The sequence below is a fragment of the Euprymna scolopes genome, chromosome 30, assembly GCF_053919585.1.
Source record: "Euprymna scolopes isolate OS-2025 chromosome 30, ASM5391958v1, whole genome shotgun sequence".
NCBI classification, from domain to species: Eukaryota; Metazoa; Mollusca; class Cephalopoda; order Sepiida; family Sepiolidae; genus Euprymna; species Euprymna scolopes.
The window spans coordinates 85825735-85851591 of record NC_136511.1 but is presented as its reverse complement, the minus strand read 5'-3'; the positions used below and the strand labels follow the sequence as shown (position 1 = coordinate 85851591).

General features: G+C 32.5%; 1 protein-coding gene across 11 annotated transcripts in view; it reads right to left on the bottom strand.

Moving 5' to 3' along the window:
* The window catches only part of LOC145254879 (uncharacterized), a 182963-nt gene that overhangs the window by 87921 nt on the left and 69185 nt on the right, over positions 1-25857 (bottom strand). For 9 of the 11 annotated variants that reach the window (XM_080113754.1, XM_080113756.1, XM_080113758.1 and 6 more), the window contains exons 11-16: positions 25636-25740; positions 17170-17265; positions 16842-17069; positions 15902-16006; positions 6458-6986; positions 5902-6042 (exon numbers count right to left, since the gene is read on the bottom strand). In XM_080113754.1, coding sequence (XP_079969880.1) covers positions 5902-6042; positions 6458-6986; positions 15902-16006; positions 16842-17069; positions 17170-17265; positions 25636-25740 — 1204 coding nt within the window. The remainder of the gene's footprint in view (positions 1-5901; positions 6043-6457; positions 6987-15901; positions 16007-16841; positions 17070-17169; positions 17266-25635; positions 25741-25857) is intronic. The other 2 variants (XM_080113761.1, XM_080113763.1) reach the window with 1 other exon arrangement.

Here is a 25857-nt window from a genome sequence, read left to right as displayed (position 1 = left end):
ACTAGAGCCAATTTGAAAAAACTAATGTCAGATTCGGATTCAGCGCCCTTGAAAACCCCAGAAACCAGTCTTACTTTGCCTGCCAAAAATATTGTGTTGACCAGTGTTATTAAGAGTTTTAAAATGAGTGTATTAGATGAAGTAGTAAGCAAATTTACGGGAGTGTGCATTTATTCATAATGCAAACCAATTTTTTTAAGAAAATATTTATAAAAAAGTTATGTTATATGTTGACAGTTCAGTATTTTCTTTATATCAACACGGTTTCAACAACTGTGCAAGCTGATTTGAGTAATTTTGTCGCCTCTAAACTGTCCATTACAGAATATATAAAAAGACATGAAATCATAATCATTTGTTTTGCTTGAAAACGATAGTAACTGGAAATGAAAACAAATAAAATTCGTAAAATACTGATTAAGAAAAAAGCAAAAGAGATTTAGTTTTGGTTTTATTTGCATATTTTAAACGCGAAAAAATTGTCGATAAAAAAAATTTTTTCATGCCTTTGTTTTTATGTAATTACGCATGCGCAGAATTTTTCAAACTGGAAGTGGTAGACTGGAAACAGTTTCAATGCCGGGGGCGGGGATACATTTTTTAAAAGTTAAACTTCTTAGAAAAAAAAAAAAAAAAAAAAAAGGATATTTAATGAGGTCAAATAGAAATAGCGCAGTTTGCGAGGCAGTTTTTTTTTTGGGGGGGGGGGGGTTGTTAACCCAACTTTGGCTAGTTTTGTTTCCCCCCAACATGTGGGGGGGGGGCAGCTCCCCATTTAAAGGGATTGTCCAAATTGAATAGCAATTGTCTGAGATATATATATATATATATATATATATATATATTGATCAAAAGCCGATTGCTTTCTGGACGTTCACGGCACGAGGCCGAGAAACACACGTTCACTTCAGATTAGTTTCAGTTTATTTATACTAAAAAGCCAAACAAACACGCTACAGAGCGAAATAGCGCAAATTTTATAAAAGTCAAAGTAAATATAGATACATCACTTTGCAAATCATACATATTATGATCTAGGGGTATATAAAGAGTTCTAAGAAATAGTACTCCACCCCCCTCGAAAAAAGCCTTTATTGGACATACAAAAATGCACACACCACATTTGCCTTTTATATATATAGACTAGCGGGGGTGCCCGGCATTGCCCAGGTGTGTGTGTGTGTGTGTGTGTGTGTAGGGGGGGGGATAACCGTTTAAATATTATATATAAAAAAAAAAAACATGCGGTTAAAAAAATTGGAAACACCAAAACAAAACAGCGAACGAAAATAAAAATAAAAAATGAACGGCAAAAAGCATAAAAAAAAAAAAATTGGCATAAATAACCTTGTTTCAACCTGCAATCTTAAGATTACCGGAAGTGTGTGTTGGGGGGGGGGGGCTAAAGAATAAGTGAAGTAATAATCCTGTTTAAATAAGAAAAAAAAAAGTTGCCCCGGTGTTTGGAGGTATAAAAGAGAAAAAAATTGGGGTAGGAAGGTAGGCTCGAACCCGAAACCTTAAGGCTAAGGGGGGGGGGGGGGGGGGGACGTTACCCTTACGCAAAAGAGACATACAACTGAGAACGAACAAAATTAAACCTTTAAAAAAAAAAAAAAAATGCAGGTGGTTTTAAACTAACGTTTTCTAGGTCAAACATGATGTCAGGGTCGTAGTAGCAGTAGGAGAAAATGAAGGAACGATTTTTTTTGCTACCCCTCCTTGTAGAAAATGGTCCAGTTTAGGGTGACCGAATTAATGTTTTTGGCTAATTTTTTGATATTTGTCGTTCAAAATGATACCGATCTTGTGAAAATCCATCGCCTCTATCAAAAGTTTTTGCGAAACACACACATATATATATATATATATATATATGTGTAAAAACAATGGGATTTTTTCAATTTTTTTAAGCATTTTAAAATTGCTATATATATATATATATATATATATATATATATATATATATGTTTGTTCACCATGATACCATTTTCGCAGGCTAGCAAAAATGTCCATCTAAATACATAAAAAAAAAAAAAAATACATTCATTGAAAAAAATAAAAATAGACTAAAATCTAATGACAACTTAGTAATAAAGGCTTTCAAGGTATCTCATTTTAAGTGCATTTGGTAAGAAAGCAAAAAACAAGTTTTGAATAATTATAAAAGAAAAGCATTGAAATGATGCTATTTTTAGAACCAATTTTGAATGATTGTCAGGCAAATTGGTAAAAAAAATAAATTCAAGATGGTAATCAGAAATCACGTTTACATAAAATGAAAATGGCAGAAAGAAGTTAATGATTTTTGTAAAAGGACCGGCCAGTCACTTCAAATATTATGGAATAGATGTCTGAAAATATTTTACCATATTAAACAGAAACCAAAAGGAAATCGTGTATTTTTCGGTGAGTGAATAAAATGAAATCATATTGAAGATACAAGGATACATTTTTCTTGCATAAAAAAGGACTTAAAAATAAATAAAACATCTTTAAGGTAAATAAATTTATGTTAAAAGCTTTTGGCTTTCTTCGAACATTTTCTCGCATGTAATATTGCACTCTGAACATAGTTGTTATAAACTAGACTCCATAACAAGTGAATGTTAACAACTGGTTAATGAGCATCTCTACTAGCACAGATCATATCACTAAGAATATAACTTCTAAATCTGCCTTTAAACGGACAGCAATACAAGCACATTTTCTACAAAAAGTTTTTAAGGGGTAGATATTCAAGGCTCTAAACAAAATCTACAAACATAATGAAACTTGTCAGATCTTTAAGAGTATGGAGATGATCATGACTTTAGTCTTCCTACGTTGATATGAAGGCATTTCAATTCCCAATTGGTTTTCCACATATTCCTTTCTTTGATTCAGCTATGATTATCACATCAACATACATTTTTGTTTTGTTTCCAATGCAAGTTACAGGCAAGTTGAGAATCAATATTTTTAGAAAAACATTCATTTCACAAATGTTCAAAAGCTACGTAGTGTAATTTGTAGTATTTTTTATTTTATGTGCAACTATTTCTACTAAATGATGCCATAAGCATCAGCGGTGGTTAAACTTGAAGTGCAAGTAGTTTGTACACAAGAGATACCTGTGTTTGTTTTTTTTTTGATTAGACTACAGTTCTGGGTCAAAGGTGAATGGTAGTGAAAATATAAGTAATCTACAATATAAAAGCAAAAATGTGTGCGTGTTTGCATGCATTTTTTGTGTATGTCCGCAAAAGGTTTTTTCCAGAGGAGCGCTCAGTCGGGTAATTCCTTTTTATATATTATCTAAATCATAATATCTATGAGTTAAGAACAAGGGTCGCATCTATTTTTAATTTGCCCGACTTTTATGCGCTATTTTCAAGATTTTTTTTTCGATCGCCGCGCGTTCGTTTCGCTTTTCAGTATAAAAAAAACGAAACTGAATTGTATCAGCAGTTTCCCGGAACATGGGCGTTTGGTCAATGTCAGTTTTCACCGTCATATCAGACAATTACTTTCATTTGGACACTCCCCTAATAAAGGGGGAACTGGTCTTAAATCAGACAAAATTGGGTAAACAAACTCAAAACAACTATCCCGCAGTAAAAGGATTTCACCTCATTAAACACGCACTTAAAAACTGTGGAATAGAGTGATGTCTGACCTCATTCACTTTTTAATTGTTATATTTAATGTCTTACATTGCTCCCGTCGCCGTAACACGTGTTTGGCGTCAGCTTATTGACCCCAAGCTCCAGGTTCAAGCCTTCCTGCCACCAAAGCTCCCCTTTTTTCTTTCTTTTACAACTACGAAAGATTTTTTTTATTTTTACAAAAAAAAAAAAAAAAACGCTGTTTTTTGTTTTATTTTTTAACTTTTTTTTTTTTTTTTTTTTTAAATATTTAAACAGGGTTAAGTTCCCTTTTTGTTCTGCTTTACCCCCCTCCCAAAACACACCGGCAACGCCAAGTACCCCACTAGTCTATAATATAAATCTCACCTGTCTGTTTAAATGTATGTATGCTTGTCTGTCTAAAACTTTCGACAGAGGCGACAGATTTTCACGAGATCGATGTCATTTTGAAGCTCAACCTTTCAAACAAATATAAAAAAATTAGCCAAAAACATTAATTCCTTCACCCTCAACTGGGCACTTTTCTACAGGGAGTGTCGGTTTTTTCGCTGACATTTTTTGCAAGTCATGCAACCCTCGAGGTCAGATAAAGGCATTATTTCAACCGCCCATGATGTCACAACCACGTAGGCACATCGGTAAGACCTTTTGCTTTTTTTACCTCTTTCTCTGGTGCGTTACGGGTTAAAGCCTGCTTACTACTATTCATTTTTTTTTTTTTTTGCTCGCAATTTTCATTCTTTTTTTTTTTTTTCTTACACACTTACACTTTCTCTTCCGCCTTCGCGACACAAGTTCGAGCCTACCTGCCACAACTTTTTTTTTTGCTCAACACACCTTGAAACACCCCAGCACACAGGCTAGTTAACACTATATTGCAAGTTGAAAGCACACAAAGGCCTGGTCATCTGATTTTAGTTTGAATTTTCTAGTCAAGAAGAAGGCGTTACGCTTATACTCCAAACATTAAAGTGGTTAGAGGGGATAGAAAAAAAACAACTAACCACACTCTTAGAAAAAAGAGGTCATTCCTGGGAAAACAAGCTAATGGCAACAGAACTAATATTACACTACCCATTTCCATTATAAAATAATACAATAGATTAAATGTTTTTTTGGCTAAGATCAAAGTGTAGTATTTGTCCTCAACATCCCATTGATGCCAATATTACACATATATAACTATGATGCAAAATTGCAACGACATACTATACAGAATATTAATTTATTAGATGTCATTTATAAAATATTGACATTTAGAACTAAAAAGTATTTATTAGTATTTACAGTTATATATACTGTATTTCAAAACTGTATATTGTATCATTGAATTAAATAAGTGTAACCAATTTCAGTGTTAATACAGTTAGGATGGATAAAAACTTACCTAAATAATCAAATTTTATGTAAAGTGAATAAAAAGTTTGAAGCTCTAATTTTTGTGAATAATATTAGACATCAATTAATATTCTTCAAATTTCAGTTTCTTTGGAATATTTTAAAGAGTTTTTTTTTTAAACTTCCATTTGAAAATTCCAATATTTTGCATTGAATTTAAACCATAGTAATTAGAAACCAATTAAAGAAATTTTAATTTCTTAAGACCCTTTAAGCTTAAGCCTTAAGTCCAAGACATTTTCTAGAATCAAAAAAATAAATAAAAAATAATCATGTAACAGATTTTGATAAAAAATATAAGGATCCTAGGAAAGGTTTAGTATCATAACTTTATTTTAATCTTCATAAGGGTGGGGGATTAATTTAACCTGTTCTGGGACAAGAATTTTTCTAGTGTGCATATGATACACACACAAAATGAGAAATTTTTTAAATGCTTGCTTAAATAATTTCATTGAACATAGGAAAAAATCACTTTTAGTTAGAATTAAAGTTTATAGGTAAAAGTAGAGCATCGCATCTGAATCTAAACAAAGAATAAAATAAATGTAAGCATTCAAGTCAGATTTGCAAAATAAAAAAAATTAAAAATCCAATCACCAATGTTAAAGGAAAAAAAGAAAAGTGTTATGTCAAAAGTTTATTATAGATTTTTATTAGGAAAATGGGGAGGAAAAAGGCAAAAAAGAAAATGGGGAAGATGTAAAAGAAAAGAGCCACAAAAGCCAAATACAAGATTGAAGAGAAGGGGAGGGGTTCTGCAAAAGCTCAACAAAAGAGGGAAGGGAGTCTTAACTATTTAGTTAACCTACAATTTTCTTTGACTTGTGCTGATCTTACAAAAAGACTTCAATGTTTAAAATAATCAACTCACCAGGAGGCATAGGATAACCCCTTTCCATCCAGGTGCGAGATTCACGTTCATACATCTCTGGAGTCCTGCTTTCACTGTCATGACTCTCAGTACCAGAGCCATGACTATCAGTACGCCGCCTAACTGGGTACATGGGTAAACCTACAAATGGAAGTTATACTAAACAGTCCTGACAACGAGCCAAAAGAACAAAAAAAAAAAAAAAGATGGACGGACATAGAGGAGGGGGTCCAATTTGCTAATGAACAAAATAGTTGGTGATAAATACTATCATAGTGAAAATTTTAATGAATTGGAACCCTAATTTAAAAAAAAAAAAAAGATTACAATTAGAAACTTTAGATTTTTTTATATATATTTTAAGCAATTTCACAGGAAGTTTTAAAAAATGCAAAGACCAAAAAGTTTGGGGAATTCTGTTTAGCTGTTGCATCAAAGAAAAAAGGAGGAAAAGGAGAAAGGAATTACAGCAAAATCAGAAAAAAAGGAGCAGAAGAAAGAAAGGAAAACAAAGTAAAAACCAAACAAAAAACAAAAATTTAAAAAAAAAGCCTACCTTGCATCTCCATTGGAGGTCTTGGTGCAAAGCGAGGATCAATAAAGGCGGGAGTTGGAGGAGCAGGTATGGCACCCCAAGTTTGTCTTAAATCATAGAGAGCCCAAGTAGGCGGAGGTCCCTGACCACGCATCCCTTGGTGTTGGGGTGGCTGCTGCTGCTGTTGTTGCTGTTGGGGAGGTGGAGGCTGGGGTGGAGGTGCTGGTTGTTGCTGAGGCTGGGGCTGTGGGGGTTGAGATGATGGTGGGGCCTGTTGTATGGGAGCAGGTGGTGTCGGTGGTTGAGGTGAAGGAGGTTGAGGTTGTTGGGGAGGGGGTGGCTGTTGTTGCGGAAGAGAATGAGGGGCAGCTTGAGAAGGAACCTGAGGTGGAGGTGGTGGTTGGGATGAAGGGGATTGGGGTGGCTGGACCTGGGCAGCTTGAGGCTGATTGGGCGGCTGCTGGCGCATCATTTGCTCCTGAACTTGTTTCTGAAACCTTGGTGGAATATTGCGTACATAATGCTTAGAGAACTGGGGTTGCTGGCCACCCTGCATAATTAAAAAAAAAAAAAAATTCAATAAACTATTTATTAAACTATTAAACAGAAAAAGACGTAATTAGGCAAAGAAAAAAAAGACTAAGAAAATGTGTCTTTGAGGTAGTAGCATTGTTTTATAAAATGTTATTTTTTATTTTTCTAAATTGTGAGGTAGGTACACTAATCAGTCTTTAAATCATATCTGGTTGAAGCAGTGTAATAAATTTATCTTGCTTATATTTAAAAACTTTCTATACTATAAATCTCACCTATCTGTTTAAATGTACGTATGTACGTACGTATGCCTACACAAGGCAATGGATTTTCACGAGATCGGTATCATTTTGAAGCTTGACATCTCTGACAACAAATTGACCAAAAACATTAATTCCTTCACCCTCAACGGGACAGTTTTCTACAAGGAAGTGTTGCTTTTTTGCGAGCCATTTCTGTAAGTCATCGTATAGGTTGGATTGACTTTGCCTAATTTTAATATTTCGAACTTCTGGTTGTATCATTGAGTAGCGGTAAGACATCAGATTTTCTTTCAATTTCTTTTCCGCCTTCGCATTACGGGTTCGAGCCTGCCTGTCTTCTACCCCCCCCTCCACTTGACACACACCTCTGGGCAACGCTGGGCACCCAGGCTAGTTTCAAATAAAAGCACTAACACAAGATAGATATATATATACACACACTATTCCATGTAGCAAACGTACAGAAATTTTCTTTTTACATTGGTGAAACTCAACATTCCAACAAAATCTACAAATAAAACTAAGTGCACCAAAAACTGTTTGCATATGTTTAATTTTAATCAAACTTAAAGCTTTAATAATTAAATTTGCACACAATCCCAAACCAAATACATCAAGGAATTAAGTCTTAATCTCAATCTAAAAATCATATGAAAGTACCACACCAGGTTCTTTTAGACTTCATCCACCTTCACTAGAAATATCCTACTTGAACAATTTAAAGTTTCAACTACAATTAACTTAAATATTCTTTTCACTTCAATGTATACAAATCATTGTTACGTCCTACTCCAATTTTACTCGCAACTATAACCACCATTAAGTTAAATTGCAATAAATCCGGTTTCATAATCCTATTGCATTTTCCTGCCTTTACTTCACATAATTCGAAAATTGCGACACAAATTTTCAGCATGCACTTCTACTTCGCTATATCACATTTTGGACTCTTTAGTTTGACAATATACAATGTACACAAATATTGAATTAATTCATTATGTTTATTAACTAATCGATTCATGTTCCAGCATTGCCCAGGAAAGTAGATTAACTTAAGAAATTCCATGCCCAACCTTGAATTATTCGCTGCTCACAATTGTCCAGAGCAAACACAAGCTCCACAATGTGAATATAAAACAGCAACTAGATATAATCTAGTTAATTTCATGACACTATTTGAAGTCTTTATTTTAAATAAGATGAGTGTGTGTCATTGCCATTCCAGCACAAGTTACTTGTTAAAAAAGTTAAACTCCTTAAAAAAAATTGAAAGTGCTGAAATGGGGATGCAAAGTAAAATGGATATACAATACTATGCACCTTTCAGTTCCATGCTGACCGAAAATAAAATATGGAAAGGGGGGGGGGGGGGGTCCTTACAAAAAAATTTTCACCAAAAACAAGGAGAAAGTTAAATGAAATGAAAATAATATTAATGGAAAATTAAAATTCTTAAACCCTGTTTTTTTTTTTTTTCTTTTATTCATGAAAATAATTAGATTTATTTGAAGAACTCAAAAATATTACCTTCAGCTATTTTTGTTGTCAATTTGTACTTTTTCCGGTTTTACATTTCTTTAAATTTGTAATGGCATGAGTATTGTTAATACAGGGTGACTCAATAAAAAAATGGGCCCCAGCTCTAATTAGGCCTCGTTTCTTAGTGTTTTGTCAGAATGAAATGAAACTTTGGTCATAACTAATTTATTATATTCAAAACATCACATCAAAACACAAGGGTCTTTGGCCTTTTTTTCTCCGTTCTACAGCATATGTTCTAGATGGCCTCCATTTAGCTTTTGTTTTTTTGGGTTACCCTGTATTTATCTGTCAACGTATTCTGGAATACTTTGCAAGTTTGTTTTATTTAACTAAGCAATATGTCACATCTAAATTATATGCAAAACTAATCTTCAGTAGTAAATTCTAATAGAATCTCCATTTATTGATGATTTAGAATATAGAATAGTAAGCTAAATTTCCAACAGTAAGTCCAGTTAAAATATAGGACAGTGTTAATTAAGAGTTTACTTGATCAAAAACTACTTATGCAAAATAAAAGTCGCTATTTTGACTTAATATATTCTACAAACTGTTCACTAATATATTTCGTTAATCTAGAATGTAAAATAGTATATGGAACAGAGTCAGAATGCTTGAAAGAATCAAAGTATTTTAAGAAATACTTAAGGAAAATCTTATTTGCAGTGATTTTGATATCCTTGTATTTTGCTTTATGCAATAGTCTTGTCAATATTAACAGTAATTAATAAAAAAAAAAAAAAAAAAAAAACTTAGGCATCAGGGTCGAAAAGTGGGATTAAGAAGTCAACATCCCACAAGGAGAGACTTTAACCTGCAAAAAAGTGCCTGGGAAGCCCCATCAGCATTCCCCAGTAAGGGCATCTCAGACGATTAGCAATAAACTAACCCCTTCTCAAAGAGAGAAGGGATAGCCTGGGAGAGTGAACTACCGCAAAATCAACAGGAGCCAGAGCATTACAGGAATGGTCTAATATGTTGACTTTGGGGCTGAGGATAAAAGTCCCTAGCTGATAATTGCATTAGAAAAATATAACAAGCCATAAAACTGCAGAGAGACACCACATTTTTTTGCTTTTAAATTGTTATGATTGCATGTTCAAATACTGTGTGTTTAAATGTCAATTTCTGGACTTTTCTTAATTCTAAGATAAAAAGAAAAAAGAAAAGAAAATTATAAAAATCGAAAAGACAATTGTAGTAATCTTAATCCAAATTTTGATAAAAATTTGGATGGAAAGTTGGAGAATATTTGTTAATTTATATCTCATACTTATTAATTCCACAAAATACCCACATTTGGGCATCAATTATGTTCTAAAATTCATATTGATCAGTTAATTACTTTAAGAATAAATAAAATGTTTAGCAACAAAAATCGAAATTATCTTCCAAAGTAAAATTTCTCATAAAATATTCTATTTTTATAAATACTCACCTTGATATTAATGATAATTAGTTATACCTAACTGGCATTGTTTGGGATACAATGAAGACAGTTGTAAGGGAGACAGCCTCAGTATTCAATCATTCATTTTGTTCAATTTGATTTTTGTGACTAGGTTTAATATTGTTTTGTTATTTTAGTAAATAAAAATGTAGCAAAGTAAAATTTGAATTGTCAGTTGAGTCCTATAAAATCTAGCAAGCTAATTTTATAGATATAGACTAGCTAGTTTTGCAAAGTTTTCTACTTTCATTCATTTTAAATAAGAAATCTTGTGTACTTATGAATAAATAGATAAATTATTAACATGTTGGTAATTTTGATACTAATTCATTTAAATGAAACCATAAAAAAGTGAAGAAAATCGATTTGGGTGGGGGGGGGTCTTTACTACAGGGTTCATTTTCAGGAATTTTTCAAAACAAAATTTTGTATATAATGATATAATAAACCAAAAAACTTAGTAATTAACAAGAAAAGTCACTTTAATTTATCTCTTTATTTCATAAAATAGTTTTAAATGAAGTTCTCTACAATAACATGCAACAAAACTAAACTATTCACAACTTAAGCCCATCATTATACTACTGTTTATTTTGTCAATTTTGTATCATTTTCAGTTCTCTTTGTTTTTGTTTGAAGCATTTTCTTTTTCTTTTTGATCTTAGCCAATTCATTAATATCTTTTTCACATGCTGATTCATGGTCAAGTTACCAGAGTTCCTTGCTTGCAGAGCAAGGTATCTGCTGATAACATCAATGACATCACTTTCTCATTTAATTCTTCTACCTGCTTAAGCTCGGTCTTTCTCTTTAGTTTTGTCTCTCTGTATATTTTTTATTTTTCCAGGTATATTTCATACCTCTGTCTGGCCATGGAGCATGAAACAACGAGAGGGTTGGTTTGACTGTCATCCTCCATGTTCTCCACATCTATTTCCTTGTTTACTGAACATTCTCTCTCAATACTGGCCCAACCATGAGAGTACTACAACAATCCTTACAACTTGAAGCAGCTTGTTGTAACAGGGATCAGCCATGTAGGTAATGAACAGTTGGTTAAGTCTTATCTTTACTAATGTTAAATTTTCCATATTATATCTTCTTTATATATTATCTATATTATATAAAATATACATATAACATTGAAATTTACCTGTTTTTATTAATGATTAACTAAAAATTTAAAAAATATTATTTTAAATGAAGATTTTTTGTCTCATGCCAAGACATCCACAAATTGTTAGGGACCAGAAGTGAGATGTTCCACTTACATCTCAATTTCTTTGGCAGAAAAGAGAATTATTCTCTCATAATTATTGTAATCAGGGATTAATATAAGATATGATTTTTTTTCTTCATTGATTAACAAAGTCATTTAATTTTACAATTTATTTACTTTTGGTTTCATGTACGTTAATTAACAAGTTCAATTATTTTGTTTATTAACATGGTTTCATTTTTAGTTTGTTAATTTGTTTCCTTTTTTGATTGAGTAACTGATTATAACTGTTCGAGTATAGTATTCATGTATTATCATTACCTTTGCAGTTTGCTAATTATTGGTTTCCTTTTCATAAGCTGTTTCAGCAATTTCTAGGACAACAGTTTTTGCAGAAATCATAGTTCAGATATAGTATTCATTTTGATTGTTAAATTTTTATTTTTAATTTGTAAATTAATTTCCTTTTCGTAAACTGCCTCAGCAATTTCCAGGACTATGTTCTCACGGTGACAAGGTCCTTTACTTGAAATTGTTTCACTGTTCATTGGATTATTTAAATGTTCCTAAATTTTTTGACTGCTGTACACTCTTTAACCCTTATCCTTGAGTGGCCTATCGGCCTTGATAGGTGGTGACGCCTATGTAAAAAAAAAATCTCTTGGAAAAACATTTTTTTTTAATCCATGCCAGTTATCCCCCTTGCATAACTTCTTGAACTTATGTAAGCGTCTAATATTCTTAATTAATATTGGAAAAATATTTTAATAGTATTTCTTTTAATTTTGAATTTCACTTCAGTTACGCTCAAAAAGTACATGGATAACATTGGGTAGTTTTGTGATAAAAGGGCTTAACTTTTGTATTGCCAATACCGGAAATAATATGATGCAATTTCAGAAAATGTATATTTCGATTTTATTTTTAATATTTAAAAAATATTTCAATAACATTTTAATTAATATTTTAATAGCATTTATTTCAATTATTTTTTATATTCCAACAAAACTTTACTGAATATGAATATAATTTAAGCCCTTTTCAAGAGATTTCAAAGTAATAGAAAAAAAATCCGGTAATTGTGCATAAGAACCGTTAATTTCAAGCACGCCGGCAAGTGGTGCCCATGTCCATCAACTGAGCTATAGAAGCACAAAATGGGTACAAATAATCTTTATTGCAAAAGAGAAAATAAGGAACACGATTTATACTAAAATTGAAATAAAATAAAAACAAGAATTAATTCAAAAAGGAAAAATTGCGTGGTGTTTCTGCATCAAATGTAAATAAACATTTTGTTTTATGGATGCAACAAAAATAAAATAAATTTTGTTTATTATTTACTTAAAAATAAAAGGATAGAAACATTAAAAACATTTATAATTTGTTTTTATTAAAAAATATTTATTTTTCGTTTTCATTAAAAGTTGTTTAAATTTTTGAAAATTATTTGTCGATTTTCAATTTGTTTAATTATTGTCTTGTTTCAGTATGAATCGAATCATGTTCCTATCCTTTTGAATACAATTTTTGGTACTTGTACAGTTTAGTCAAGACATTAAAAAATGAAAATAGCGAGAAAAAAAAAAAAAAAAAAAGGTTATATTGTACGTATCTGTTTTGGACTGAAGATCTCCGAAAAAAATTTTTTATTGAATTTGATTGAGTAGTTTTTAATTTACAGCAGAAAAACATGTTTTTATGAGAGCGCATTGAAGTCAGCCATTACGAAATTTGTTGAACTCGCCAAAGGGAGATAACTCCCCATCTTTAATACTAGCTTTTCTTCCTACAAATCGAACCTTTTGCTCGGTATCGTAACAAATTGTTTTTTCGCTGTAAAATAAAAACTAGATGAAATTAAGTGAAATTTTTTTCAGAGAACTTAAGACTATAACAAGTACGTACAATATAACTTTTTTTCAATATTTTCATTTTTTTCAATGCCTTGACTAAACTGTAAACTGCCCAATTAAGTAAATAAAGTTTTTTAAAAATAAATATGTATTATATATGTTAGAAGCCAAAACAATGCATTAGTACAAAATAAACATTTATTTTCTTTGAAATTTATGTTGAAATTCATAAATATATTCATCTTCAGTATGTCTTATTTTTTTTTTGCCATGTTGTTGCTGCGCAGAGAATCAGAAAGAAGTCTGTTTGTTGTTTTTACGGTAGTTTATGAATTTCAAACAAAATAAGTGTCTTTATTTTGTAATAATGCGTTGTTTTAGTTTCTAACGTATATAATACATATTTATTTTATTCAAACTCAATCGGCGCTTCTAAGAAACACAAAAAAATCTGAACATGAATCCCGCGTGACCTAACACACTGTTCAGAGATTTAAAAAAACTACCATAAAAACAACAAACAGACTTCTTTCTGATTCTCTGCGCAGCAACAACATGGCAAAAAAAAAAAGACATATTGAAGATGAGGGTTTGCCTCAAAATATATTTATAAATTTCAACATAATTTTCAAACAAAATAAATGTCTGTTTATTTTGTAATAATGCGTTGTTTTGGCTTCTAACGTATATAATACATATTTATTTTATTCAAACTCAACCAGCGCTTCTAAGGAACACAAAAAAAATCTTACATTTTTTTTTGTTTTTTTACATCCATGAAATAACAAAATGTTTATTTACATTTAATGCAGAAATACCGCACAATTTTTCCCTTTGAATTAATTCCTGTTTCTATTTTATTTTTATTTTAATTTTCTGCACAGTTACCAAAAATCCTTTTTCAAGACAAAGCATAAATTTCAAGGCATTTTCAAGTCTGAAGCCTGTACTGTCTTTTCCAGAGAGTGAGAAATGAGTTATAAAATCATGCATTGTTGGCATATTTTTCTATAATTAGCCAAGATATTTTAGTTTCATTGAAATTACTTCCCTTGCAAATAAATACATCAAGGATTTCGTATTTTCTTTCTTTTATGAAATTAATTTGATCACTTAATACCAGCAACGCATAAACAGACAAAAAAGAGGACAATAAAATTACAAATGAATAACATCCAACATCAAATCAAATTGTTTCAAAAAAAAAAAAAAAATAAATAAATAAATTAAAAATTAGCCAATGAATTCTCTGTGGTTCTTTGGATAAAATAATGGAAACACCTTGAGGCAAAAAAAAAAAAAAAAAAAAAATGAGGGGAAAAAAAAACGAGAAAAAAAAAGGAAAAATTGGCTTAATTGTTTTATGATTATGATTGAATTTGGTTTATTATTTTCAAATAGAGTATATTAGTAAGAAAAATTAAAATGGCAGATTTATCAGATTTCCAAAGAGGGCAGATTGTTGGTGTCTGTATAGAAAATTCTAATGGTAACGAAAGTAGCCAAGATGTTAGCCGTGTCAAAAGGAACTATCTCAAAGGTGATGACAGAACATGAAAAAGAAAACATTCTCTAAAAGTTCTGGAAGAAAAAGATTGTAGAACACTTGTAAAGATTGTGAAAAAAAAGAGCACAAAAACCAAAATTACAGAGAAGTTTAATCATCTGGATAGTCCCCATTTCAACAAAAACTGTTCACAGCGTTACAAGGTTAAATTCCATAGGAGAGCTGCCATTAAGAAAATCTCTGCTTTCCAACACAAATGTTAAAATAGATGTTAAAAGTGAATATGTGGTATAAAATGTTACAAGAATTGGTCCTCAGCGCAGTGAAAGAAGAAAATCATTTTTTACTCTATTCCTAATCTCTGACAATGTGCATGTTTGGAGAGTCAAAAGAAGCATTCAATCCAACTTTTAAACGGCGGAAAATCAGTGTTGGTGGCGGTGTGGGGGGGGGTATATCTTGGAAACTTGCTAGTTTTATAATTTCTCTGAATGGGAGAATTAATAGCAAAAAGTATATCTGAAAACTTTGGGTGACCAATTTCATCCTATGGTAACGAAACAGTTTCCAGACGATAATAATTCACACACCAAAAGTTTCTGAATATTACAAAGATGATTCAATTGAAGTAGAACATCCAATCTCTAAACTTAATTATTGAACATTTATGGAGGTTTTTTTTTTTTTTGTTTCTTCCAAAAATAAGACATTCTCTTCCCTCATCATTGAAGCATCTAGAAATGGTTTTAGCCAAAGACTAGTACAAAATTACTCTTTAAATCATTTAAATATATAAATATATTCCACACTGCATTCAGTTATTGATGCAAAAAAGGTTCTACACTGTATTAAAATACGTTTAAAAATTTAAGGTGTTTCTGTTTTGTCCAATTCCTGTCTATAACAATAGTGATATTAGTGATTTCAATCAAAATAACTAGTTTAAATCAGTAATTTAGGAGTTATATATGAAAAATACTTTCATATGCATTCATTTAGATTGTCTTCCCCTATATTACATGTAATTTAAATTTGATTTATATTAACTTCTAGTTCTTTACCGCTTAAGAACTATTAGTAAATAACATACTAACCATTTGGTATTTAGAAGACTCTCTGTGAGCTCTGTCGCGAGCATCTTTTTCACTACTCTCGCTAGGAGTTCGACTGGTTCGACCATCAGACTCAACATCTCTCTCCTAAACAAAAACAAAAAAGAATTAAACTGATGCAATAATTTGTTTCAAGAAAAATTTATAATTTTGAAGTTGAATAGGGTCTGTCAATATAGCAGAGAGTACAATACAAATCAAATAAAAAATATATGCCCATGTACTAATTTCTTTTAAATAAATTATAAAAATTATTGATCTGTATAAAAAAAATATTTTTAAAATCATAACTGTATTCATTACAGACTACTTACTTAATGATATCATTGATAAGGACACATGTTTGATTCTCAGAAATTTTACAATTAGAAAATACTTAGAATAACATTTCTACTGATAGCTGAGTATGAGATGTGTTAAATGAAAATATATCTTTCAACAGACATCTTAACCATTTTAATACTTATCAGTTTCACAAAGATTTGCTTTAGTATTTACCATTTCAGATTTAAACTTATAAGACAATCCAGAATGATCACAAGGATTATTTTAAATCATTAAGCTTTAGGATTCAAAAATATTTATCAAAAAGATCAGATTTTGTAAATAATTGCAGTTCAAACAAATTTAATTAGTTATTATATCCTCTTAAAAATATATCTAAAATTCCATTTTGTTTAAAGATTAGTAAGTCTGATTTTACCAAAATTTGTTTTTATTTAATCCTTAACAGTAATGAATTACCAACTACAAGGCTGCAATCATCTTTGGAATTTCTACAGAACTGTAGATAGATAAATTATTAACAGCACTAAATATGCTGTACAAACATTAAATAGCGATGTAAACTAATACAAACCATTCACAATCAAACTATTGTACAGCTTAAACTAGGACATAATATCAAAATATTCAGGCTTACCTTATCCTCTTTCTTTTTCACTCTTTCATCAGGTGTTTTTAGTTTTTCACACGAAGTGGCTCTTCTTTCAGCCTCAATCTTACGCTCTTCTTCTTCACGACGCAATCTGGTTCTTTCAACAGCAATGTTCATTTCTTCACTCCGCTGACGTCTACGCTCCCTCCACATATCTTCTTCATCAGCTTCTCCAGACCGACGGGCAGTGATAGGATGAGAATATGGAGGTCTCTGTCAAAGTAAAATAAGACGTAATCATGATGATGAAAAATTATTTGTATTTCAAAAGGAGTACACATTTTACAAGAATTAGAAAATGTAATTTGCTTACTTGAGCTGGTGGGGGAGGTGGTCCCATTCTAAACGCTGGATATGGTGCTCTTGGTCCCATGTAATCATAAGTCATCTGGGTAGGATACCAATTACGCTGGAGAAAGAATAAATGAAAACATACAGTATGTGTGCTAGTTTTGTTGGTTTTTTTATCCGATGTAAGAAAATATATTTTGCAAAATTTAGCTTTAATTTTTAATGAAAAACTTATTCTTTTACAAGAAAACAAAAAAGCCATCCAACTGCTAATTATCTAACTCCAAGTAGTTTTCTTTAAATGCATAGAATATATAAATATATCTTTAATATAAACTTATTGGAAGATTATAAACTAAATGTTTTTATTTAAATTACTTTGAAAATTATATTTTAAGATTGTTTTTATTAAAACAAATTACTGTTAATATGGACAAAACTATTGTCATTATATATATATATATATATATATATATATATATATATATATATGATGATATGAAGTAGCAGGAGGTCATTTTGATGGTCATGATAAATAAAACTTTTGGTATTATGAGGAATGAAATATGTAAAAAAAAAACAATCTTAAAGAATAAAATTTAGGTTATAGTTAGCTAATGTACTTCCTTATTTCCGGTGTGGCTGCTACCAGAAGCGGTGACAAGGCAAATCAATTCTTTCACTTTTATAGTTCTTCAGTATTTCTATTGTGAAGCAATTTATTGAAATAAAATATAAGAAAAGGATATTAAAAAATATACAATAAAAATTATATAGATGAAAATAATCTTTATTTGCACTTTTAATAACAAAATTAAAAAAGTTTTTATCTTATTTGAAATTTTATGTTTATGAAATTGAAAATCTTTTTAATTTAAAAAAGTTTTTCATTTAAATTTATATAACACATTATGTTTATGAAAATATAAAAACAAAATTATTGAATTAAATTTCAAATCCAATGTATAATTGATTGATTGATTGATTGGTTTTACGGCATATCAACCTATGTGGTCATTTAATGCCGCCGTCTTTTTTTTTTTTTTTTAACTTTTTTTATTGGGAGGGGGGGAATGACTTTTTCAGCCTTTCCTCCCTTTTTTTATAAAATTGAACTAAGAAATTAAATGTTGTATTTATACATTGATGTGTATATTTGGATGACTTTAAATTTCCTTAAATTTTCTTATATAAATTTTCTTTCCTTAGGTATGCTAGAATATTTGCTGAGTTGACCTTTTCAAAAGGTCTTCCATATTGCTTTCTGTATAATATAATTTTCTAGTTGGGGCAAGGTCATCACACCCAACTAGGATATGGTTTACTGTGAGTGTCTCCTGGCATGGGATGCACTCTGGCGCCGATTCTCCATTTAGTATATAAGAATGAGTAAAGTTGGTGTGCCCTATGCGCAGCCGAGTCAGTATCACATCTTCTCGGCGTGATCTCTTGATGTCCGGACATCGTTCCTTAAGTTCAGGTTTGATTGAGTATAATTTGTTGCCCTCTTGCTGACTCCACCGCAGTTGCCATTTTTCCTGTATGTATGCTTTTATCTGGGGTCTAAGATCAGTATGTGGAATCTTAAAATTGTCAGTTGGAAGGTGAGAAGATCTTTTTGCAGCTGTATCTGCCCTGTCATTGCCTTTGATCCCCACATGGCTGGGGATCCAGACAAGAATAATGTTTTTAGTAGTTGAAAGGATATGGATTTTTTCTATTAATTTTGTTGTTAGTGGATTTTCTTGTTTTTGATTTTGTATAGATAATAGGACTGATAGAGAATCTGTGAGAATGATGAAGTTTTTGGTGGTTTCCTCTGAAATTATGTTGAGTGCTAGATCGATAGCTATAGTCTCTGCAGTGAATATAGATGCTTCATTTTGAAGATTTCTCTTCATTGTGGTTTTATGGTACGTTGCTGCACATCCAGTGTGATTGTTGCTTTTAGACCCGTCTGTGTAGATAAAGGTGTAGTCTGAATATTGTAATTTTAAATGTTGAAGTTCGTCGTGGTATTCAATAGGGTTTGTGGTAGATTTGGACTTTTTGTTTAGGTTGAGTTTTATTTCAACTTGTTTCATGGTCCATGGGGGTGTTTTAGGCAGTATGAAGTTGTGAATGCTGGAGATTGGAATTTTCGATTCTTCAATGCTTTCCTTCATTCGGAGCCCGAACGTTTTGATAGTTTTTCTTCTCATGTTAAAGAGTTCTTCATATTTAGGATAGAAGGTACATTGGTATGCAGGGTTGTTTGGGCAAGACTTCAGTTCCAGTAAATATTGAAGGGCTAACTTCTCGCCTTAGATCTAGTGGGGGTTCGTGTGCTTCCGTGTATAGACTGTTCACGGGGGAAGTTCTGTATGCTCCTAGGGCCAATCTTAGGCCAGTATGGTGAATAGGGTCTAGGCTTTTTATATATGATGTTCGGGTTGATCCATATATGAAACAACCTTAGTCTAGCTTTGAGCGGACTAGTGCTCTGTAAAATTTAAGGAGCGTTTCCCTGTCTGCACCCCAATCGGTATGTGCTACCACTCTCAAAAGATTTACAGCTTTGTTACATTTTTTTTTCAGATAGTTTATGTGTGGGATGAATGTTAACTTTTTGTCAAATAAACTCCCTAAGAATTTGTACTGGTCAGTAACTGGTATGGGCATTCCTTCCATGGTTAGGACAGGATCATTATGCATGTTCTTTAGTTTGCAGAAATGCATGCATTTCGTTTTTCTTTTGGAGAATCTAAATCCATTCTCTTCCGTCCATCTCATTACTTTGTTTAAGCACAATTGAAGCTTCCTTTCTATTATAGATATATATCTAGATCTACAGCATATTAGGAAGTCATCCACATATAGGGAGCAATCTACCCCAGGGTTAAGGTTTTTTACAATGTTGTTAATTCGGATACTGAACAGGGTCACTGACAGTATACTCCCTTGAGGTACTCCATTCTCTTGTTCTTTCAAGTCCGAGAGAGCTGTGCCAACCTTTATTCTGAACCGTCTATTTTTTAAAAAATTTTCAATAAAAATTGGCATTCTGCCTTTTAATCCAAGCGCCTTCAGATCCCTTGTAACACCGTACTTCCACACAGTATCGTAGGCTTTTTCCATGTCAAAAAACACTGCTGTTAAATGTTCTTTCCTTACAAAGGCTTCTCTGATGAAGGTTTCAAGTCTGACTATGTGGTCTATTGAACTTCGGTTTTTCCTGAATCCTGTTTGAAATTCTGTAATAAGATTCTCTGTTTCCAGGAACCAGATTAGTCTTTTGTTTATAATCCTTTCCATGGTCTTACAAATGCAGCTTGTTAGAGCTATTGGCCTGAAATTCAATGGATCTGAGGCGTTACTTGATTGGGATTGGATGTTTGAGTTTTCAGATTTGGGGATTGGTATTATTGTGGCCTCTTTCCAGGTCTCGGGTACGTTTCCACTGGACCATATAATATTGAAAATTTCAAGTAGGTATTTCATTGAGGCTTCTGGAAGTTTTTTGAGGATTTCATATGGAATTTCATCGGGCCCTGTAGCTGTGTCATGGGATTTGGTTAGCGATTCTTTTAATTCAGGCAAGGTAAGAGGTTGGTTGTATTTTTCAGTATTTTGTGATTTAAATAGAATTTTCTTTTTCTCTTCCTTTTCTCTAATCTTTTTGAATTTCTCTGTTTGTCTGTCACATGATGAAATTTTTGATAAATTATCTGCCAGGTTATTGGAAATGTCTTTTTGATCGGTGTATATTTTGTTGTCTTTAGAGATGTGGGATATTGGTGTACTACTACACTTTCCTTCTATTTTCCTCATCATGTTCCAAACTGTTTTCGCCTTGGTATTCACATTAATTTTGGATATATAATTTCTCCAGGTTGTTCTTTTGGATTCCTTTATGATTCGTCTGGCTTTTGCTCTGTTGTTTTTGAAGAAATCCAGATTTTCGCTTGTTGGATACTTTTCGAATTTTCTCAAGGCAGCTCGTCGAGCTCTGATGGCTTTTCTGCATTCTTTTGTGAACCAAGGTTTGTTGTGATTGTTGGTTTTGGTTGTTTTCGGTATGGTATTATTTGCTATGTTTGTCAGTGTTTTAATGAAGTAGTTCAAATGGTCATCTTCATCATTCTTTTCGATAATTAATTGGTTTTTGCACTGTTCCTGGAAGTCTTCCCAATCCGCTTTATGTAGGTTCCATTTGGGTGTTTTTTGTTCAGTGCTAGTACTTAGACTTTCCAGGATGATTGGGAAATGATCACTCCCACAGGTGTCATTGTGTACTTTCCAGTCATAGTCCATATATATGGAAGGATCACATAAGGTAAGGTCAATGGCGGTGAAAGTACCTGTTGCTGGGTACATATAGGTGTAGTTTTGATTATTAAGGAGGCATAGATTATTTTTATTTATTATGTTTTCTATTTCTTTTCCTTTTTTATTTGTTTCTTTACTTCCCCATATTACATTGTGACTTGAGATCTCCTAGTAGAAAAAAGGGTTTAGGGAGTTGTTTTATTAATTGAGTTATCTCAGTTTCGTTGATTGTATCTTTTGGAGGAATGTATATTGAGCAAAGTGTTATAGTTCTATGTAGAGTCACTGAAACTGCAATTGCTTGCAAGTTTGTGTTTATATTTATTTGTCTTTGAGGGACTTCATTCTTCACAAGTATTGATGTGCCTCCAGAAGCTCTGTCCGTATCTTTATTTATGTAGTTGTAAGATGTGTAGTGTTTTATGTTGATGGTATTATTTTCTTTCAGAAAGGTCTCCTGAAGACAGACAAGTGCTGGGCTCATATTTGTTATTAATAATGTGAGTTCATTTTGGTTTGCTTTTTATCCCTCTGATATTCCATTGTAATATTTTGTTCATCATTTGGAATTGTGTTCAACTTCCATCGTCTCCAATCCCTGAAATCTATTTTCTGTCGGAGTCCCTGTTCGAGATATAGATCGGGATCTTTCTTTTCCTGTTTTTGTTTGTTTTTTTTTTTTGTCTGGGGGGATTTTTGATTCTTTTCTGGCTTGTGATGTGTTTGATGGTTGTTCGGTTGTTTTTGTAGAAATGGTTTGTGGTTTTGTTTCTTTTTGTGGTTCAGTAGTGTCTTTACTTAATATTATCCTTGGATTGGTTGCAGACATTGCACTATTCATTTTCCTCATTTCTTCTAATAGTTCTTTCATTTCCTTTATTAGTTTGCTTAGGACATCAATTTTCTTGTCAGTTGTATCCGTTACATGTATATGACCATTTTGATTGTTGATTGGATTAGTTTTTTTTGTTGCATCTGCATATGTTTTAGTTTCGATGATTTTCCTGGCCTCTGGGTAGGATATATTCTTTATATGTTTTAGTTTGGTCACTTCTTTTTCTCTTTTCCATATTTCGCAATATCTAGAGCCAGCGCCATGGTTTCCCAGGCAGTTGGCACACTTGAAATCTTTTCTGCAGTCAATGTGTGGGCCACTTTCTCCACATCTTCCACACACTGGTAATCGTGTGCACCGATCTTGATGGTGTCCAAACTTCTGGCACTTGAAGCATTGGAGGGGGTTTGGAATATAAATTTCTACATTTATTTTCATATATCCGACTTTCACTTCTTTGGGTATGGTGAGGGAATCGAAAGTTAGTATATATGTATTGGTATCGATTTTCTCACCGTTTTTATTAATTTGAACTCTGCGAACATCTAACACATTCTGTTTCTGTAAGTTTGTCCGGATTTCCTCCAAGGGACAAAGTGCAAGTTCGTGGCTTTTCACTACTCCTTTGCAGGTATTTAGGGTTGGATGTCTGTAGCATTTGACTTTGATGTTTTCAAATAATTTTAGTTTCAATATTTCTTTAGTTTGTTCTTCGTTATGGGTTTCTATTAGTAGGCTGCCGTTAAATTGTTTTTTAATAGACTTTGGTTTTAGAGTTTTAAGATTTTTTTCAATTTTAAAAGGTGATAGTTTGCTCAAAGGAGTTTCCTCCATTGATTCTATTACTACGAATGTTGAGTTCCTTGGTTTTATCGTCTCTTCGTCAGAGCTACTGATGTCAGAGACATCAGAGTGGGTTCTCTTTGGGTGGTTGGGTGGTTTTTGGGAGGAATAAGCCATATATTTTGTTTTCTTTTTTCGTCATCTTTGTTCCCCACCCACCTCGGAGTCCTATTTGGGAAGAGCCTGGGGGGAAACCCATTCGCCCAGCCTCTACAGGGATACAATAATGATATAACCGACTTTGGTGGTATCATAATGATTATCTGTTCTCTCTTGATATTGCTATGGGATCTGTAGCAATCCTGAGGGGTTTACAGCCTCGTCATCGATATTCACACCTAATCGATTGACCCTCAGCCACCGCTTTCCATCATATATTAGGGAGTAGGGTTATTTGTGGGAGAGGGGGGATGTGTTGTATTAGTAGTGGGTTTTTGGAATGGGCAATATATGGTGGGGCTTGGCGTGACTGGCCGATTGGTCGGATCGGGCCTCTCCGACCGCCCGTCTAATCGAAGTAAGGGCCAAAGTAATGTGTTGCGGTGCCTAAACTTCTATGTATCCTGGTTTAGGTTCGCTCAATCACCAGGATCACGTCCTAAGACTTTACGGGTAGCAACCCACGGCTAACTGGTTGCCCCATTGAGGGATTTTTACCCTCTGCAGGGGGACAGTCGGTTTGTTCTCATGCCCTACCGACAGGGCAAAAAAATAAATAAATAAATAGATAATTTAATAGAATATATTTGTTTTCTTTTTCTTTCTTTTTTTGTTGTTTCTTTTCCTTTTTAAAATCTGTTTCTATTTAACCCATAGTTGGGACCCTAACAGGTACTACCACTCCGGGTCAGGGTGGACCTGGGAGCAATGGCAATTAAGAGGTGGCTCCACACTCCCCAAGCCCGTAAGCTGGACCTCACCATCGGATGTAGTTTAAGGTCATATCCAGGACCGGGAGTAAGGTAGGAAAAAATAAAATAAAAGGGGGGGGATAGGCTGTTGTTTTTGTTTTTGGTTTTGCAGAACATAATTAAGTTTTACAAAAAAGATCAGAAAACAAAAAAAACGTCAATGTAGGTGCATTTCGTCTCAGGAAGCCACAGGGCAGCCTGATCTGGTAGCACCAGCCAATGTATAATATTCTCAAAATAGTTTAAGATTTTAAAAACAAATTTCAATAATTCTTAATTAAAATGAGACCCAAAAAACCTTTTCAATGATTATTAAATGAAAAAGAAACAAAAAGATAAAAACGTAACAAGAGAATATGCACAGAGGAAGTATAGTCGCGAGTGAAAAAAAAAGCAAAGGAAGTGATTTGCCTTGTCACCGCTCCTGATAGCAGCCATACTGGAAGTTAGAAAGTACGTTAGCTGACTACAAGCAAAATTTTAAAAATATTTTTAAAATAAAGAAATTTACAAAGTGTTACCTTTATGATAGAAATACTTGAAATATACAAAACCAAATTTTTGTATTTCTCGTTTATTTTATTGTTTAGTAGCTCATCAAGCCGTTGTGGGCCATTTCTTAAATATAAGATTTAGTGCAAACTACAGATTCTTAAATATACAAATTTGTGTAGGTATTAGAATATAACGGAATCCGTAACTTCTGAGTGACCAATACATAACCTGTTCATTTTGAAGTAATTTATTTACTATTTTTCTTCTTCAGATACCAATTGGCAGAAAAACATAACTTTGACATTAAATTTACATTATCCTTCTTACATTAAGGTGAACGGATATAGCCTGACATATGGAAGTGGGAGAAGTCTGCATGTGAACTATCAGCATTATCTCCCTAAAGCAACTTCACCTACGGATCGATTGGTGCAAGTTTTAAAGATATCAGCCATCTCAATCTGTTGCATTTTGGCTGCAAAGACATTTGTTTCTTGAAAAGTTTAAAAAATTCTTTTGCTTACTGTTGGTATCCAAGAGGCAGACAAAATATGGGACAAATTAAAAATGGCACACTATTCTAGCAAAAACAAGGATCTCCAAAGTTCAACCCTTCTTCACAATGGTAGGAGCAATGGTAGTGTCAGGGGTATGTTGTTTGGAACTCTAGCTCCTAGTAAAGCCACCATGGTATTAAACTAAGTAGTATTAGGACTGCAATCTGGCTAACAATGGTTTAGTCAAATTCCAGGAGTCAGCATCAAGATTCCCTGATCATTTGTATATAGTAAGAAGTGTCAAGCATGGAACCATAAATGAAAGGAGCAAAAATGATAACAATACTTCTGTACCATTCTGTTGTGTGTTCTTGGCCAAACCTTTCAACTTTAAATAGTTTTCAGTATCAGAAATAAAAACCTGTAACACTGCATGTTAAATAGCTGCAACCAACAAAAAGGACTTCATGTAAACCAGACAATCCTGGAGCATAATCTTTTTGAGCTGTATGCAGAAGTCAGACTCGTCTTACAAAGAAACATAACACAGCCTCAGTTGAGAAATTACCTTACATTATACAATTTTTACATGTACTTACCGAATCTATAGGCATAGGTTGTCTCGGTTGGTTTGATCGATAATGTTGAGGAGGAAATCCTTGACCCCAACCCTCTCCTCTGTGAGATTGACGACCATGGTCATCCTGGACAGTAGAAATAAGAAATGGAAAAAATTAGATATTTATTTGCAAACAAAAATAAACCCTAAATTGAAAACTATTATAAAAAAAAAAAAGAAGAAAAAAAAAACAATGACTCAC